Source organism: Aquila chrysaetos, chromosome 8, assembly GCF_900496995.4.
Source record: "Aquila chrysaetos chrysaetos chromosome 8, bAquChr1.4, whole genome shotgun sequence".
NCBI lineage: Eukaryota > Metazoa > Chordata > Aves > Accipitriformes > Accipitridae > Aquila > Aquila chrysaetos.
Window position 1 is genome coordinate 43,940,540 of NC_044011.1, and position 18,978 is coordinate 43,959,517.

At 53.8% G+C, this 18,978-nt stretch overlaps 1 protein-coding gene across 2 annotated transcripts in view; it reads left to right on the forward strand.

Moving 5' to 3' along the window:
- The first annotated feature begins 2,154 nt into the window (after positions 1-2,154).
- The window catches only part of OPCML (opioid binding protein/cell adhesion molecule like), a 315,386-nt gene continuing 298,562 nt past the window's right edge, over positions 2,155-18,978 (forward strand). Inside the window, exons 1-2 of one of the 2 annotated variants that reach the window (XM_030021749.2) lie at positions 2,155-2,279; positions 2,432-2,622. In XM_030021749.2, the coding sequence (XP_029877609.1) occupies positions 2,562-2,622 (61 nt within the window). In that variant the 5' untranslated portion in view covers positions 2,155-2,279; positions 2,432-2,561. Of the gene's footprint in view, positions 2,280-2,333; positions 2,623-18,978 lie in introns of those variants that run through there. The other variant, XM_030021748.2, reaches the window with a different exon arrangement.

The window sequence follows — 18,978 nt, forward strand, 5'->3', positions numbered from 1 at the left end:
CCTTGAGGATAACAATATTTCTCTTTGCCTTGGGCGGATTCAGAGCTCACTGGGTGGGTTTTGGAGAGTGAACTGCAGCCAGAGGGTTCAGCTCACTGGCTGGGAGCTGCATCCCGAAGCAGCACGGTCCCCTCCGGGGACAGATGTCCCTGTCCTGGGCTGTCCACGTAGGACGCGGGCACGTGCCTTGCAGCCCTGGGAAATCCCAAATGCCTCCTTGCAGCTGGTTTCCCAAAACACTTGTGAAGCAAAGGATAAATTTGCGTGAAGTTGGCTGTTTGGGTGTCAGTTAAAGGGAAATTCAGGACAGAAATATCGCCATCCTCATTTCAAGCTGAGTGAGACACTAGGCTTGTTTTTTACTCAGTGTGATGATTTAGCTCTTTCAGAGGTCAAGGTTATTGCGAACAACGTAACTTTACTCCTATTAAAAGAAAAAAGTCCCTGGGCACGTTTTCTTCGGCGTGTTCCTAAAGATGCGGGAGATGGGATGCCATCAGCAGATAATGTGGGAATATGGCTGAGTTAAAAGCTTTAAAAAACTTGTGATTTATTCATGCGGAATAGAAAATGAATAGAGATTAGCGGCTAAAAGCCAGAGAAAGTTTGTCCTGGTGGTGCATGCTCAGCTCCCATCCCTCGCTGGGTGAGGGTACCCCTTCGAGAGAACGAAGGATACAGCTTTGCGCACCGAAAGCGCCGTTTCTGCTCCTCCTGGTGCTGCTTTGTATGAAAATAATGTGAGATAAGAGGTGTGTGCCTGGAGGAGGATGCGGTTGCCGTCTCTGTGATTAGTCTGTGTCGAGCTGCAACAAGTGGGTGGGAGAAACCTGGGGAAGAAAGACAGCAGGGAAGGAAATTATTGGGGTTCTGTGTACGGGTTTGGATGCAAGGTGTTTGGTGGCAGAGAGGAGCTGGAGGGCTCCAACTCTGGCTCTGTAGCAACCTGGGGGAATGAATGTTTGCAGCCGGGTGTTCGTGGATGCATCATCCTTCCAGGAATCGTGCATGCCCGATGTGGAGAGTTTCTCTTCCAGAAACTCCCGGAGGTGATGAGTTTAATGCGAAAAGGGGTCTTGAGGGAGAATAGTCCAGGGAACTGACGTGTCCTGGGGGACCAGGGATGGTGAGAGGATGCCCAGGCAGATGAGCACAGAGACTTAAAGCGAGGAGCAGGGTGAAACCCTGGGACGGGTGATGGGAGGGGGGGTGGAGGAGTTTATGACCACTGGTGCCAAAAAGCTGTGGTGGGTTGATAGCTGGAAGTCGAAAGTATTGGCCTAAAAGTACACTTGGGCTGGCCTGGAACACAAAAAGAGACCTTTAGCCATGAGTCAGTGGGGAAAGAGATCGTTTTGAGCAAAACTAAGCATTTTAGTTTGTCTTTAAGCATTAAAAAATGCTTACAATTTCTTTTTAACAAAGCTGCAATGAAGGCGAAATAAGAAACATTTTGTTTGGAAAATGTCAAAAATAAGTGCTTATTTCTTTTTGAAACTTACCTTTGCAACCTTTTTTTTTTGGCAATGCAGCAAACTCAAGCCCTAGCTGGCAAATGCTTTGATGTAGGGGTGGCTTTGGGAGGGGGGACGTGGCAGGGGCAGCCGGCAGAGAGGCGGAAAGCCGGGTCCGATGCCCTGCGCCGGGGATGCTCAGGGTTTGGCAAGGGTGTGGGAACGGGCCAAGGGGGATATAGGGGAAAGCAGGGATCAGGGGGAAACCGTAGCAGCCTGGAAGGAGAGGATTGCATTAGAGAGCCTGAGGAAACACTCCTTGGCGTCAGTGGGTAGAGGATGGTATTGGGTAGGGGGTCTGCAGGAACAGGTACTCTGGGCTTGGCGTCCTTTTGGGGCTCTGTGAGCCCGCTGAAGGGAAAAAATAAGGCTCTGGTTGGGATGCACAGAGAAGATGCTTCTCGGTTTCAGAGATTTTGTGCGAAAAACACCCACTCATGCTAAAAAGCTTGGATCGCTCGCTGCTTCGCCTCTCTTGGCAGTAGGCAGAGCTGCCACCGGCTTCCCGGGGAGGGGAGGAGAAGCCCGCAGAGGGGCAGGGGTGAGCCAAGGGGCTGAAGCCCAGGGTGGTGCACGAGGAGTCGGTGGGACAGTGTCCGTCCCTGTGCCGGGCTGCTCCCTCCATCCCGGGTAGCACTGCCAGCCGGTGCTGGGAGGGATGCTCAGGAGGTCGATGCCTGCATTTAACTCCCTGGTTGCAGAGTGAGACCCGCAGAAGAGCAAGTGTGCGTGTGTCAGTCAGCATCTCGAACCAATGGGTGCCTGGTAGGAGGTCTTGCTTTCCCCGGTGCACGCACTGAGCCTGGTGCTCCTTCTGCTAGTTGTGTGCGTGTGTGTGTGCGTGCGTGTGCAAGGAAAAAAATCAGAGACACTGACTGCCTGCTCCTCTCTCTCTCTCTCTCTCTCTCTCTCTCTAGCTCGCTAACTCAGTCTCCCTCCCTCTGCAAACATTGGATTTAAACCTGCTCAGAATTCAACGCAGACGAAAGCAGCGGCGGCAGCAGCAAGCAGCAAGCAAATCAGCCGCTAGTCTACCGCAGCTCCAAGATGTACCATCCTGCCTGCTGGATCGTCTTCACGGCCACAACTGCCCTGCTCTTCATCCCAGGTAGCGGAAAAAGCTTTTTCTCCAGGTGACGGGAGGGTATCGGCTCGCAGGGTGGGAAAGCCGAGCGGTGTGTGCGCGTGCGGGGGACCCGGACTTCATGCACATTGCGCACGAACGCACGCATGCAGGCAGGCAGGGAGTTGCTCTGCAGCAGGGAATTGCCAAGCGCTCCCGGCGAGTGGGGTTCAAACAGCCGTGCCTGTCCCCCGCGGTAGGGCTGGACCCCCCCCGGGCACCCACCCGAGCGGCGCTGGTGGCTGGGATTGACGGCAGCCCCCGGGCTGGTCAGAGTCCGTCCCCTCGGGCAACCTCTGGCTGTAAATGATGGGGTCACGGAGCTTTTTCCCCTTCAAAGTTGGGCACCTCCTGTGCGCCTCCTCCCTCCCGAGCTGCCACGCTATTCCCCGTGCTCCCCCTCATCCCTGCTTCCCTGATTCCTGCCAGGCAAACTCGGGTGCCTGCCCCTCGCTCCCTTTTGCAAAGTGAAAACGAACCCCCCGATCCGGGCACTCGGAGGCGGGGGACCGCGTCGGGCTGTGGCGAAGGTGCTGCAACCTCCACGAGCCGAGCAGGTGGCTCCCAAAACGTGGGTTGGCCTCGTCCCCACGGTTTGCCGGGGGAGGATGAGGGGGGAGATGTCAGGTTTGGATCCGGCGCTGGCTCCGTGCTGATGCTCGGAGGGTGGGTCGTGGCGGGGCAGCGAGCGCAGCCCTGCACTGCATCCGTGGGGAGGGAGCGATGGGGGCGGACAGCAGAGCTGCACGCCGGGGGGCAAAGTCGCCGGCATTTTTTTGGCAATGATGTGCGCTTTTAGCAGCTGAAAAGATTACGGTCCCTGTGCAAGCAGATGGGGACTGGGTGTCGAGGCTGAGATCCGATCTTAACCCAACATGTGTTTTTCATGACCGTCAGTGAGAATTATGTCGGACTCAGGAGGGCAGGGAAGAGGCACGGCTATAATTTCAGCAGCTTTCCATGGTTTAGTTACAGCGCTTTGCTGTGCAGGGCTGGCATGTGTGGGAAGAGGATGAGGCTGGCAGGGGGGAGGTTAGTTGTGTCACAGCTGGAAACTAGCTCTTTCCACAGCCGTGATGAACGCGACGGGACTCGGGCTAAAACTTGCTTGTGGAGGCTCGTGCCGTGGGACCGTCCGCATCCCGCGCTGCAGCCCGAGCAGTCAGCGGATAGGAGAGCCCCCGGAACGGGGCCGGGTACCACTGATGCCCCGTGGGATTGCAGGGGGACGTGATGTGCGTTAGCCCTGGGGGGGCCGGCGCCGTCCCCTGGGGCGCGCGTTGGCTGGTTGAGGAGCGCTGGCGGAGGACCCCTGACAGCAACGCCTCCAGCTCTTCAGCAACGCCTTAAACCAAAATGGTGCGCCTGTAGTTTAGCACGTGAGCACGAGAAGGGTGACGCGGTCGCGTGAGCTGCCCGACTTTGCCAAATCAAGGGGTTTTTTTTATTGGAAATATTATCTTGAGCAAGATAAGGCAGGCGTGCCTGGCGTGGCGCGGGGGCAGCTTGCCTCGCCAACGCTGTGCCGAGTAGAGCGTTGGCTCTTTCACCCTCTTGCTAGACGAGGTTCCTCCGGGTCGAAATTGCAAAGAAATGGATGCAAGGCAGCAGCGCAGGTCGAACGGGAGGACGTGTGACACTTGATGGGCTGTCACCAAGGTGCCCTTAAGCTGCAGGAGCTCTCAGAGACCTGGCACGAGGCATTTGCGGTTTGCTGGTGCCCTGCTGCAGCTTCCTCGGGACGTGGCTGTTTGGCCCAAGGCCCGGGCTAGCTCTGACATCTCTGTGTGCCGGGAGAGGAAAAGGCCTGTGCTTGTAAGCCCCCAGTAACTTGGGAGAGGTTTCTTGATCCGCGCTTACGCGGTTGTAGCTTTCCCTCCTTATTCTATTAAGCAGTAATATCTGCTTTGGCTTTGAACGTCCCCCGAGCCAAACCAGCCCAGGACTTTGCCCAGCTGGGCTCAGCCGTTAATCCATGAAGCCAAAACCTGCTGCCTGCATTAGAGGAAGGGAAATATTCCAGTGCACTGGCCTGGCTGCTTGGTAGTTTGCCCTCCTGCCCCCATACCAACCGCTTTCTGCCTTGAAGCACGGGATTGGAACGTTTCCTCACCTTCTTATTTTTGCACGGCTCGCAGAGGTTGGATGTTTTCCCTCCCTGCTCAGCCTGGCCGCAGCACTGATTTCAGCTGTGGTTTCGCTGCCGTGGGCTGTAATGCAAGTCATGTTGGCCAAGTCTCCCCGGGTGGCAGCTGGTGCAGAGGGAAGTCGAGTGGTCCCTGCTGACCCTTGGAGCCTGCACCTTTCCCAGAGTGGTTTTTTTTGGGGCTGTTTATTATTTGCAAGCGTAATCCCATGTGTTTTATGCAGGTGACACTCCCCTGGGATATGCAGAGGCTGTTTGTGAAGTGTGAACTCTTTCCCTCTCCGTTTTTATCCAAATCCTGCGGGAGTTTCGCACGGGGTGGTTAAAGTGAGAAGGGAACCTGCTTTTAGAAGGTGTAATTAGAGTGAAGGGAAACATCACAACTTGAAGGCTCCTGCAGAAAATAGCATTGCAAAGTTATTATTAGCTGTAATAGCTTATTTGCCAGTTTTTTCCTCTTTCTCCTGCTCCCACCTCTGTTCTTCCCCCTCCCCCTTACTTTTGTTAGGAAAGATGCGTTTTACCCATTGGGGCTCATGTCGTCTCGTTACCAATTTACTCTTGTGGAATCTAAAGACATGAAAGGTTAATGCAATAATGAAACCCTGACCCCTCTGGTCATAGATAGCGTCTTACTCTGCAGCTTTTTATTTCTCTGTAAGACAAGTTTCCATCCAAAATAATTTCGAAGGCTTAATGCCGTTGTCATCTGGTGCCTTGAGGGAGGCGGGTTCCTGGACATCAGTTGCTCTCTGAGGTGGGCTCTTTCTGATGGGAAGGATGCTGAGAATTTTTAATGAGCCCAACGCTGCAGGGTGGGGAGGTGGCGTGGGTAATTTAATCGTCAAGCTATTGGCAAATGCTTTGAACTGCTGGGCATTTTGGGTGCTGTTGTTTTGAGATGTACCGAGGTGGGCTGTGATACACTGGAGAACGAATCTGGGGCAGGGGGGAGTATATTTGGCTAATCTGCAGTTACGGTATGACATCGTGGCTCTACAGGTGGCAAAAATCAATGCACATCAGCTTCTTCAGACATTTATATTGCTGCCTTTGCTGGCTTGGCGAAATGACTTGTCATTCCTTTCAGAGGTCAGAAATCTGGCAGCGCGGGGTGAGACAGACGATCCTGTTTTTCACTGGTCCTGGGCATCGCGGTCAAGATAAAGCTTGCAGAGCCTGGAGAGTCCCCCAGTGCTCTGCCATCACTCCTTGCACCAGGGACCTGCTTTTTATGTCCCCTCGGAGACTCTGGCTGTTCAATCCCTTGCCTCTCCTGCCTCATCCTCGCTTGGGCAGCATGGCATCGGTGGTGGTTTTAAATGCAGTCTAAAGTTAAGAAACAGACATTGCAGGAGTTAAAAACACCTTCCCATCCCTTCCTAGTATGGAGCCCCTGCTACGGGAGCATGCTTTTCCTGCTGCCATCACCTCTTTATGGCGGGGGATGCCAGACTGGCGGAGGGCTGCTGATTCCTGCGACTAAGCCCAAGAATAAGTACCTGGAGCACATTAGTTCCGCTTTAGTGTCATTTCAATATGAGCGAGAGGGACTTAAAGGGATTTTCTGTGCTCTCTCAAAGGCTGGGGGTAGTAGTGGATAAGGCACTGCAGCCATCAATCCTCCACCAGTCAGAGATGCTGGGGAAGAGGTCCCAGCAGGATGGGGAGCCTGCACCGGTGGGTGTCAGCCCAAAAACACTGCCTGGTCTTCCTCTGCCTGAGGCTTGGGCTGTAGTTTCCCTGCCAGAGGTCGATTCCCCCATCCCCTGGCTCCTGGGAGAGGGAGAAAGCTGGCATTGGCCTTTTAGAGGACGTTTTGTTTCTGCTGGGGAGGAGCAGCACTTGCTCTCATTTCCAAATGATGTGGGGAGGGAGCGTGATGGGAGAACGGGCACGTGCAGCTTTTGCTCCGTGCAAAGCCCCCCGGCACAAGTTTTCAGAACAATTTGCTCCGGGGGCTGCAGGTTTCTGGACCGGTGGCTCCAGCAGCTGCCTTCCAGGATGCCCCAAAGTGGTGAACCTTGCTTTGCGTTTCCAGCAGCTTCTCTTTGACAGCGTCTCCTTTGTGCATTCACTAGTTGCAGATGGCTGGGTGGAGGAGCTTTTGCTGGTGCGAATCCCTGTGAAAAACTGAAAAAGGAGAAACGTTTCAAAGGAACCGATGGGAGCTGGGTGCCTTAACTGGTGCCTTTGAAAATCTTCCCCAAAGGCTTGAATATTTGGTTATGGTGAATTTTGAGCTGCATAAACAGCCGTGTTCATATTTTACACTTGAATATGGAATTCGAAGTTTGTGCTCTGCTCGGGTAGAAACCAGAGTTGCTGGGCGAGGAGTGTAGAAGGAGGCTGCCGGGGTGCTGCGAAGAACCCCGGCACATTTGTGGAGGGAGCAGGGTACCCAGGAGGATCCTTTTGCTGCAGTCAGGCAGGGACAGAGGAAAACTTGTGGTTTTTTTTTCTGTAACACCCTTCATGACCCTGTGGTCAGCCTGGGCTTTGCAGCTCTATCCTTTTCCCCCCTCCCCAGTTAGGCAAAGCCAGACACTGGTCCCTGTCCCTTCTTACCTTCTGGCCTGAGCATCCTCCGAGATGCTCTCGGCTGCTGGCATGTGCAGGATGGGGAATGATCTCAGCTGTCACACTTCTCCTTTTTGTTTAAACTTAAAAATAATAACAGCTCTGCTGCAAATCTCCTTGCCTCCCAGTCATCTCTCCCTTTCCCTAATGAAGGCATGGTACTTATAATTACCAATGCGGCAACAGCACATACAGAGGTGGCTTTGACACTTGCTGCTCAGTGGGTGGGTTTTTCCAGGGAACTCCTCTTCGTTTCATGCTTAGAGGAAAGAAACACTTTCCTGCCTGCTTCTCAAAAGCTCTGGGACTGTATCGTCACCCTCTAAGGGTGACCGAGCAAGGTGGCTTGCGAGGTCTAGAGAGGTAGGAATGGCACGGGATGCATTGCCCTTGTGAACTGATGGTAGCACGAGCCCAGGTGTTGTGGGGTCTGGCCGAGCGGGACCTTGGAGCTGGCGGGCTCTACCTCTAGTCCCGGCTTAGGCTCAGAGAGCGTGGGGTGGTGAAAGGCGGTGGTTTGGGGCATTGGTTTGAGTTGCGTGGAGGTGGTGAGCTTCTCCTGGCAGGGCCGGGGAAGAGTGTTTTGCAGAGGAGGTGTTCTTCAAGATCACCTGAAGCAGGGAGCGGTTGCATGGTAGCAGCAAGCGGTGACGGTGGTTTCAGGGGATTTCTGGAAAGGGGACTTGGTGCCTCTCACGGATCTCGCGTCCTGGATCTGTCTCCATGGGCTGAGTTTCCCAGATAGACACGTCAGCCTTGGGCACCAAGGTTCAGCTAGCTGCAGAGACCCGTCGGTGCATCGGTGTTGAGACCAGCCTCCTTGGGAGGAGCTGTTTTGGAGAAGTTGGCCCTGTTGCCTGTGCGGCAGAGTCATGTGCACACAGAACACGTGTGAGATGAGGCAAGGAAGGGGGAAAAAGAAGAGTTATTTTTAGATTTACTTTTCTGTGAATTCAGCGCTAGTGAAAAGTGCTGGATTGACAGCTCTGGAGACTGAAGCGGGCTGCAAACCACGGGGAAGGGGTAGAGTGGCAAACCTCCCTGTGAGCTCCGTGCTTCAGGATGAGATGCTGAGACTGGACCTCATCAGCTCAGACTGTCTGGACAGCAAAATCACAGGGTGAGGGGGGTCCGTTGTGTTGACCAGAGCTGGAGCATCAGTGGGGTTTTATGCAGAAGATACAAGCTTCCCAGGGGGGCAGCTAGGCTTACCTGTGCTTGATGTGGCTTTGTCCTTCGTGGCTCACCTTATAGCGAGGTCCTCGCGGCTCGTCAGCCGCATGAGGACCAGCTAAACCTGCAGCAGGAGGGCTTGGGCTTCCTTCTGGTACAGCAGGACCATTGCCATTTCTGCTAACCAAATCGCCCAGGCACATTTCTTCCCGTGCTCCTTGCAGAGCATGGAAGAAGAGGTCTTCACGTGGGGCTTTGGGCCCTCAGAGCAGCTCCGAACTGGTGAGACTGGGGGGGAGCCAGGCTGCCAGCACCCCACAACCTGCTCTCTGAGCAGCCTTCCTCTGCTGTCCACCTGCCAGCCCATCGCCTCCTCTTGCCCAACTGTTTACTTCTGGCTTTTGTTTCCTGGACTTGTTGCTATGCATGTGGCGTGTGGAAGGAGCTCCAGCGAATATAGGCCACACTTTGATTGTTCAGCAAGCTGGAAAATGATGATTATAATTTTTGACAGAAGGGAAGGAGGGGGAAGGAGATCTCTGGGCTTTCAAATCTGCTCTGTCATAAGCAAGATCTTGCAAGGGCCTTCTGATGACTTCTCCCGCCCCAAAGGAAATGGCGTTTGCATAGCAAGAGGGGTTAGAGGAAAAATTCCTCTCTTTACAAGGACAAACCAGCGCTTCTTTCGCCAAGCCTTCCACCTTGTGCGGCAGTCCTGTCGCAGCACATAAGAGAAATGCGGTCGGTGGTGTCCAGTAATCGAATGGGAAGCATCTGAGAGAAACCTGGATTCTGCTAAAAAACCACCTCTGTCCCTGTTAGAGCAGCGCAACACGGGACGCATCCTTCACGGTGCAGCTGCTGGCAGAGGTCCTGGCAGAGCGCTGCCTGCAGCACCAGCCCCAGGGGACACGGGCATTGAAGTCCTTAAAGCCAGCCTGTGCGGAGCATCCTGAAACTGTCTGGAAACGAATCCCAAAGGACCCCATAGACTTATCCCAAACAGGCAGCTACATATGGGGCCACGTCGTGGCCGGACCTGTCTTGGCATGTTCCTGGGTGGCAGCAGAGCCCACGGAGACCTTGGCTGCTCCTGCCGTACCCCTTCCCGGCTCGGTGGTCCAGGTGATGGCCGTTGGCATGGGCTGCATGGTCCCTGCCGGATCTGCCCCTTTATTTATTTTATTTAATGGCGTTGGCTAATTTCCACTTAATTTTTTTTTTTTTTTGTTTATTTTAATGTGATCACTTCTAATGAGGCTAATGACATTTAGTCTCTACGGCGGTGCATTTTAATTTGGTCACCGAAATGTCAGCGCGAGGCAGCCGCCTCCTATCTAGCCGTGACAAAAGGCACCGCAGACAAAGGGGCTCTGTCCCCGGCCGTCCCTCGCCCTCCTTATCTCCTGCCTCCCAGGGCTGGGCCGGGACGTTTGGCAAAGCCACCCTCCCACCGTCCCCTCCTCTGCTGGCACCAGGGGAGCAGGCTGGGCCGCCAAACGCTGCGAGGTTGAAAGGCGAGGGCTGCCGGAAACGCAACCTTTTGAGGCGAGCCAGCGCGACGTAATTAATCAGATGTCAAATCCTCTAAGTAAAGTTAGCTTTGATCGGCAGGGAAATCTGTCAAACAGGTAGTTCTGCTGCCCGTGGCGCTTTTCTGTCTCTCTCTGCCCATCCGTCTACCTTGCCACCTCTGCTTTCCGTGGCTGAGGTGGCAACCTCCGATAGCCAGGTGGGACCTTCCAGGTTGCAAAGCGTGGACCAGCATCTCCTCGCCCTCACCGGAGCCGGCGGCAGGGCTGGTGCCGTGGGACGAAGCGGCACGGGCACTCGTGAGCCCCTTTGCTGAAATGCCGTGGGCGTCGTGGGGTTGGAAGCGGGACGCTGGGGAGGGGGCCGGGGTAGGAGGTCCATAAGCCGAAAGAGGATGTAGGCATTTGCAGAGGTCGAGGTGTTCAAATGCCACGGTGTGAAATTGGAGAAGGCTCTGGTGCAAAGTCGGGGTGGCAGGAGCAGCCTAAAACCCAAGGGAAGCGGCACCGGGCTTGCAGGTGGCTGCACTGGAGAGATGGCAACTTCTCTGCATTGTATTGTACTTGAGTCCTCTCAAGATGCTGAACCTTAGAAGCCTGAGCCGTTTTGCTTAAGAATGAGTCCTTTTTTCTGCAATCTGAGTCCAAAGGCAGCTGAATTTGATCTGTTCTCCTTTGATCTGTTCCTCCCTCTCCACTCTGTGTACCAGGAATGGATAAAGATTAAAGTTTGCAGCTTCTGAGCAAACTAGGTTGCTCATCACTGCATGATACCCAATTACCTGCTGATACCTCAGGAGTGAGCAGGTATTGATCCTCCTTGGATTTGAACTTGTTGAACCAAAGAGTCTGGATATTTCAAATCTGTTGCTTAGGACATGCCATTTCCTTCAGGAATCAAAGCATGATGCAGGCCATATTTCTGTGTCCCGTGGTCCTGGGGACTGATGGGCGGTGGGTCTGTTGTCTCTGCCACATGGGAAATGACCAATAAGTGATAAATAATAGCATCTGTACTCTGCACAGTACAGGAGGGATGCGGATGTAATGACTTTTATGATGTATATGAGGAATACCTCCATTATACTGAAAATGAGTCACCAGAAGCTGATTTTTTTTTTTTTTTTTCCCCCACACAGGTAGTTTTCTGTGCCCTCCCCACACACCATCTCTCTGTGGGCACTTCTGCAGGCTGCAGAAGTGCCTTTGATGGCATCCCCCGTGTCTGCCTTCCTCCTCTTTTCTGCTGCCTGTCGTGTTCCCAACCAGAAATAGCCTATCAATTCAAAATAAAAACAAAAATTATCCCCAAATTACATGGTGAGACGAGGCCTGAGGCCTGACTGGATCAAAACATTTATTACTGAAACTCGGTGGTGTCAGGTCTCGCTCTTGTGTAGCGGTTGTTTCCAGTAGATCTTAAAACACTTCACGGTGAAGAGAAATTTCGTTGTCCCTGTTATTGCAGACAGGGAAGCCAAGGAATAAAGAGGGAGAATGACTTGCCCGAGGCATGTGCAGAGACACGTGTTAAAAGACATGTCCTCGCTGTAGCTCCAAATCTGAAGTGGAGGTTTCTGCACGTTTTTCCTTGTGAAACAGTGGGTTTCAGCTTCTTCCTTTGCGAAACACAGGAGAAGGACTGTGAGATCAATACATTGGGTCCTAAAATCCCTGTGCGGGGCTGACACGGAGCTGGAGCATTATGAGGTTCTTGGGCTTGCGCTTACGTGGGAGCAACTGATGCCCTGGTTAGTGTCACTGGCAGGAGAGGCAGCGATGTCTGGAGGCAGGCAAATGCGACTTCACGATTAACAAGAGACTTAGTCTGGCTTTGTGAGCCAAGGGGCACCCTCTGCTCCTCTCGAAGTTGGTGGGACGGCAGTGCGTGCTTCATCCCCCCCACCCTTTCGCGTCTCATCTCTGCCTGGCTTCCCCCAAGGTCCGAGTGATGAACTCCCCGTTGAAACCAGGAGGTGAACAGAGAAGAAATTCTCAAGCACCCTCTTCACTCAACCCTTGGGCTCCAAATGGAAATGCTCTTTGCAATTTAACGGAGAGCGCGTGTTTGTCCCGGCGATGCCTGCCCTGTGTCTGCTTTGTGCGCTGCAGCATCTGCCGGCCGCTCTGAGGCTGAGAGTCGATGCCTTTGCCAGCCTTTCTGTATCCTCGGGATACTTTATCTTTATAAAGTAGCAATAAGTGGACAGTATAATATATTTCACTTTTAATAAGGTGTTGCCAGTTGCACACACTCCGCAGAGCAATTAGTGTCAAAAGCAGCTAAGCAATGGCGGGGAGCCGTAATTCGACTGTTTACCAGGTTGGAGGATTTATGGGCAGGCGTTGGGGGGAGCTGCGGTCGCAGCTTGGCTGAAGATATGGGAGGTGCCGTGCACTGGCTTTAAAACCACGTGCCTCCGAGCTGTTGAGAGTCCTGCTGAGTCGTGGCAGCTCTTGAGAGAGAGGCCCGAACGAGCCACTACTTCATTTTGGTGGCCCTCCAACTCTAAGGCTTGGGAGGATGCCTCCAAAAGGGGATGCTCAGGTGTGCCAGCTAGCCGGGCGGTTGCCCAAAATTCAGGCAGGGAGGACCTCTTTGCTCTTTCTGTGTTGGCCTGGAAGGCAGAGCTTTGCAACCTGAGGTTGTCCTCATTGGGAAAAGGTTACATCTGGCTCGAAGGGAGACCCTGGACTTGGTCGGTACGTGGGCGTTGTGCTGATAGAGATGGTCTGAGCAGCTGGCTCGAGACAGGACTGGGGAGGGGAGTTTTCAGGTCTGGGGAAGGCTTTTCTGCATCCTTGCAGCCCCTGAAATACCTGGAAGTATCCAGAGATGATGGGGGACCATGCTCGGTGGTGCTGCTTTGCGTGAGGGTAACCCCGTTTTCTATCCCAGGCATCTAGGACTTCTTGCTTTAGTTTTAATTTTTTTTTTTTTTTTTTTTTTTAGCATCGGGGCATGTTGGGCAAAGAGCTTCAGTGAGCTCAGCCTGGGGAGGTGCTCGTCTCTGCCTCCTTCCCGTGAACTGAATATCCCCTGCTTTTGTCTGGGGACTCTCTGATCATCACAGGGTGTACTGTGCAGTAGGAACGCAGTTTTTATAGAGACTGTCTGTGCGTTGATCTCTCTGCCGAGGCATTCAGTTAAGCGATCCTGCCAGAGCCCTCCTACCCAGATCTAACTGGGCTCGTGCTGGCGCTCGGGGTGTGGGTTTCCAGAGGCTTGGCCCAGCAGTCCTTGGCTGGCAATAGCTTCGTGGGCGGACAAAAAGTGGCGTAAAGAGGTGGTGTGGATGGAGGTGCCCCCGTGCCTAACGGTACGGATCGGGCTGCAGATGCTGCAGATTGAATCCAGCCCGGATCCGCTGTGGGGAAGCAAACTCAGTTTCTGTCAGATCTGTCAGATCTGATTTCGGGGGTCTGAAATCAGCCCCTTGGGGAACGGCGTGTGAAAGCGCCGGTTTGCAGCTGCTAACGAGTGAGGCGTGATGCCAGGGATGCAGTGGATGGCTTTTGCATCCCTGGTCCCCAGGTGCCATCAGCTCTGAGCATCGCAACCCGCACCTCTTGCGGCGTTCGCCGTCCCAGCCCCTGGGGCAGCCCCGCTTCCCAGGCGAAGCCTTCGCCTTCCTCCACGGAGGGAACAGCCAAAGCATTTGGTTTCGAGAGTGAGCACAGGCAATATTTCTGAGCCCGTGCCCCCGCCTGCTCCCCCTTTCCCACCCCCTGTTTCTCAGTTCAATAAAGTCCCAGTTTCTTGGGTTTGTTCTCCGAATTGAAAGGCTTCCATTTTCACACCTCTGTAATTGGTGCTATCTGTTGAGAGAAACTCTGCAACTCCAGCCAGCCAAGGTCAGGAGGAGCTGAATTGAATTAAAAGGAGCAGAAATTGGTTCGAGGTGGGCAGAGGGCCGTGGGGAGAACTATGCAATTTCTCTCCTCAGGGCTCCTGATGAGCAGAGTGAACGGCAGCTTCCCATCTCAAGCCGTGGGGGGCTGACATCGGCCCACCCACACCTTAATCTGCACACCGAGGTGGGCACCTCTCAATTGAAAACAAGGAAATGAAACCCAGCATCTCCTCCTTTTATCTGGTCAGCAGGACAGGGCTCTGCTCCTCTGGTTCCTTGGCTAGGCTGCTGACAACTGTCACTGAAATGACCTTGCGGTGATTAAATACAGCAAGAAATGATGTTTTTAATAAAAAACTAAAGCTGTGATACGAGCTGACGGCCAGGAGATTTAAGATGCCACACGTTAATCCTACTTGTAACTCAAACCCAGGTGGAGAAACCCCAGTGCCATTGGACTGAGTTAAGGGTGAACATCCTGGTGTTTGGATCACGGTTCCCCAGCTTGGTCTCTGCTGGCTTAAGTTGGTGTAAAACCAGAGCAACTTCAGCTAGAGCCAGTGGATTTATAGCCCTGTGGTAGAACTATGGCTGGAGAGTGTGCTGGGAGCTGCCCTGGTGTGGAGTCGTCTTAGGGAAGGAGATGTGATGCTTATAGCTCTTACAGAGCCGCTTGGCAGTTTTCCCACTTTTTTTTTTTTTTTTTTTTTTTTTCCTGCTTGAAAAATGTCTATTTCTTCACTCACAGCACGTATAAGCACTCTTTGCTTGGCTCTGGAAAGTTTGCTTGTCTTGAGGATGCTGTTTCCAGGAGCAGGAGGAGAGCCATCCTAGGAAGGGAGTGCTGTGACCTCCAGTCCCTGCTCTGCCCTTATCCCTCAGCCCACACAGTCTTTCTTCCCCAGGCCAAGCTGGGCTGGCTTTCTCTTTTGGAGCTCTTCTACTGGGTGTATAATTAGTGTTTATAAGGGATTTGGCCCCAGGTCTTCCCCAGCCCAGCTAAATGTCCTTGGCTCTTCAGAAATAGAGCCGCTCTCGCTTTGGTGCTGGCTTGGTGAGTATTCAGAGTAGAGTGGCTCCAACAGGAGAGCGCAGAAAGGGGGAGACGTTTCAAATGGTGAAATTTCAGGCAACAAGGGAACAATTTTCCACCCACTTCTGAGCTGGAGCAAAGCCCTTCCAGTCTCTCTTTCTCTCGCTCCCCAGCTGGGTTGGCACCGGGGATGTGCCATTTATTAGAAGCAGCGAGAAGGCACGTGGCCAAGGTAGCCTTGGACGATGCCAAGCGCGGTACCCCGGCTGCTCAGCTGATGGGAGGGTGTGCTTGGAGGATGTCCCCAACCCCATTTTTTCCCCCCCGGGGGACTTGGTGCTTGTGGCCTTGCTGTCCCCTGCTCCCATCCTCGGGCAGGAGAAGGAGCCACTGGCGTGGCTGGAGCCGGCAGAGCGCCCTGCGACCGCCCCGGGCCCCCGCTCTGCCTCTCCCGTAATTTATACAAGAGCAAGCCGATGTTCCCTTTTAAATTGACAAAGGCAGAGAATGGAGCCCGGGAAGCCCTCTGACCCTGGAGCCCTGGTCCATGAAAATTACAGGCGCTGTACAGCACGTTTCCTCTTGATGTACTTGCAGTGGGGAGATGCTTGGTTAATTTGCCAGGACTCAGAGGTGACCCGGGTTTAATAAAGAGGATTAATGGATTTGAGCTAAAGGTCTCGGCTGTTTTGAGCTGATAGCCTTCTCCTTCGAAGACACTACGGCGAGGCACAGCTCAGCCTCTTGCGGGGAGAGGCGGAGGCGGCTTGCTTAAAGGAGCGCGCTGCTGTGTCGGCAGGTGATTTCCTCGGGGGTTAATTAGCAAAGCCAGGTACCCCAACCCCGCGTCCCCAGGCCCGGGCAGCGCTGCTGTGAGGCTGCCGACCTGCCCTGTCTCCTGCCTGTCATCGCTGCCTCTGGAGATGGCAGCGGAGCAGGGAGGCTGGCACTGCTCCGGGATGTCCCCTTCCCACCTCCTGGCCACGCGTGCCATGCCTAGGCGGGGGGACGCGACCGGGCGGCTGAGGGCGAAGGATGCGGCAGCTGGACACGGACCTTGCACTCAGCCTTTTGCTCCGGTTTTGGGACTTGGTGACGAATTTGGGCTCGGACCCATCGTTTCTGCAGCCGGCCCCGCGCAGTGGCTGCTTTAGGCTAGGTGATGGCAGCAGTGCCGTCTGACCAGCGCATCCCTGGGGCAGTGCTGACCTTCGTGAGATGAGTTTGTGTTTCGTACCAAGTCTGGCACTGCTTCCCACAGTGATTTACACTCTTCCCTGACCCCTCGGGGAGGAGAGGCAGGGTTTTGGGGATGGGCATGGGTACCAGGAGACTCTGCAGCAGCGGGGAGCCTGGGAGCAGTGGAGGAGATGTTTTGGCTCAGGGGCTGGACGCCCGAGCGTTGTCACAGCTGGGTGTAGGGATCGAGGTAGGATGGAGAGGGGGTTTCTTGCTTGGGGAGGAAGAGGAGGATGCACGTGTAAGGTGTGAGGGGTGGCAGGGCTGAGCATTGGCTGGGTGGAGGGCAGGAGCTGTATGAGGGCAGTTTGTCTCGACAGATCTGTGCTGCCCTCCCTGCAGGCGAGCTCCTGTGTGCCGTTCTCATAAGGGTTAAAGACAGCCATGTGAGAATGATCCCACGGGGCTGTCAAAACCCGTAGCAGGAGTGATAGGCTGCCAGTGGCCGTGATGGGGAAAAGGCTGAGCTGAGCCGCTGCCGTACCCCCCTGCTCTGCCTTCTCTTAATGCTCCTAGCACTCAGAGAGCAATGAATTCTCCGTAGCGTCCCGCTCCCTGGCCCTGGAGTCTCTGGCGATATTCCCGTAATAAGTAAGTGGAGTACTTTGGATGGGAGCAGCAAGGGACTGGGCCGCTTTCCCTGCCGGGAAAATGCATGCACAATCAATGCAATCAACTTACCCTTCAGGTCCTTTTTGGGTTGGATGGAAGAGATGCTCTGACTGAAACCCATTTATTGAGTAGAGAAGGTGCAATGAAATTACAAGCTGTAGCTTTTACCAGCTCCTGGCTTCTGCCTTGTCTTTTTCTTATCCAACAGCACGCCTAGTATTACGAAGCATTATTCTCTTAAGACCCCATTTCTCCTCTTTTCAGAGGGGTAGGTAAGCACCCAGCAATTCGTCCTTTGCTAACCACGGGTAGAAGTGTTCAACAAGAGATCCCGGTGTGGAGTTGGGTCATCTCTAAACTATTTTTTATCTCTCTAGGGCCGGACACTGACCTCTCTTACCTTGATGCTCATCAGGGAAATCCAAACGAATGATTCCCCTGCAGAGCTGAGCATGAGGTCAGAGCCAAAGCCATCTGCACTCTCCTCCCAGTGAATCCCACAGCTCTTTAGGACAGGAAGTGAAGGTATTCTGTATCACAGAGGAATTAAGTACAGGAGCCTGAATGAATGATTCAGCAAATGCACCTGAATGTGATGCTCTGTTATGATGGATCCTGATGCGCTGCTGGATCACAGCTCCAGGTGGAAACGGTGGAGGGAGTTTGTAGGGGTGCGTGTGGCCGAGCATCAGTCAGAATGAAGTCAAATTTTGTCCATCCGAGCGTGTGTTTTGGTCACTTCAGGCTGATGCTGGCTATATTTTTTTTTTTTTTTTTTGTCTGAAAACGGTGTGACTCATGGGGAATTTTTCTTTTTATAAACAGGCCTATTTTCAAGTCAGTGCTGGAATGAAAAAAAAAAAAAAAAAAAAAAAAGAAATTGTGAGTTTGCTGTCATTTAATCTCTTGTGCTGCTCCTACTAACCAGCCGCCACAGAGCTCGGTGCAATAGCCTGTCTGGCAAATAATCTTTAACGCTCACAAGTGGCCCAGACTTGGGTTTTGTCTCACGTCCGCTTCCTCCAGCAGCCTGGCAGAAAGCAGCATCACCTCCGTACCATCCTCTTCCTCGGGAGGCGTGAGGACGGGCTCCTGGTGGGGCTGTGTCCCTGCCTGCCGCGGTGAAGGTTTTCTGATGTGACACGAGAGATCTGCCTAATGGCCTTGTGCTGCGTTCATTTATCCGGGGGGGGGCTGGGGACCAAATTTAGCTGTGCGGTAGCCGGGTGAAGCGTCTATTTTGGTCGGCAACGGGGACTCATCCGGCACGCAAAGAGGAGCGCTTTAGCCCCGCGGCCGCTTCCTGAGGCTGCTTCCCGGGAACGCCCTGGCTTTGGATGCAAAAAGCCGCTTTGCAGTCAGGTCAGGTGCTTTCCCCGGAGCCGAGCCCTGCACCGAACCGTCCTCGCAGAGCTCGCCCCGCTGTGACCTGGGGGGTGCCGCAGCGGGGACCCCCCCCCCCCCCCGGTGCAGCGGGGTTGCAAATAAGCCAGGCTGCAAGGGGGCTGTTGCCTTAATGCATTCGGCCCGCGTTGTCTCCCCTCCGCTCCAGCCTGTAATTTATACCTGAGATTGTCATGTATTATTTAGCTCGGTGTTGGAGATCAGAAATGCGGTTTGCGGGAAGGAGCCGGGCAGAGCATCCCCAGCTCCGGCACTCGCCTGGGTTTTGCCTGGGAAGCGAGCGGAGTGGCTCCACGGTCTGACCCTCCGGCCCCGCACCGCTGCCGCAGCTTTTCCCGGGATAGCTCTCATCCTGGGAATCAGGCCTAGCGTGAAATTGCTGTTCACCCCTGCAGCAGGAGATTTAATTATCATTAGCTTAGCTTGCATAGCTCCACGTGGTGTCGTGCAGCTGCAAGTTTATCTGGGCCTTTTAAAAATCCAGCTGCAGTATATTTATTTTTTTTTTTTTTCCCTTTCCTTGTGTTTTTATTCTTTGCGTCTTACAAAAGCTTTGCTATCTTGCGACGTTTTGGGCCAATTTGGCAGCGTGTGACCACGGTGCATACTCGAAGGGGGCGGAAGATGCGTTTTTCAAGGAGACTTGCAGCCAGGCAGCGGTAGCAACCTGTGGGCGTGTTGAAAAATGTGCAAGTCCCATTCTCAGGGCTTGGGCAGTTTTTGCAGTATTTGATGTTTATTTTATAGCCTATCAACTACACTGGGGAA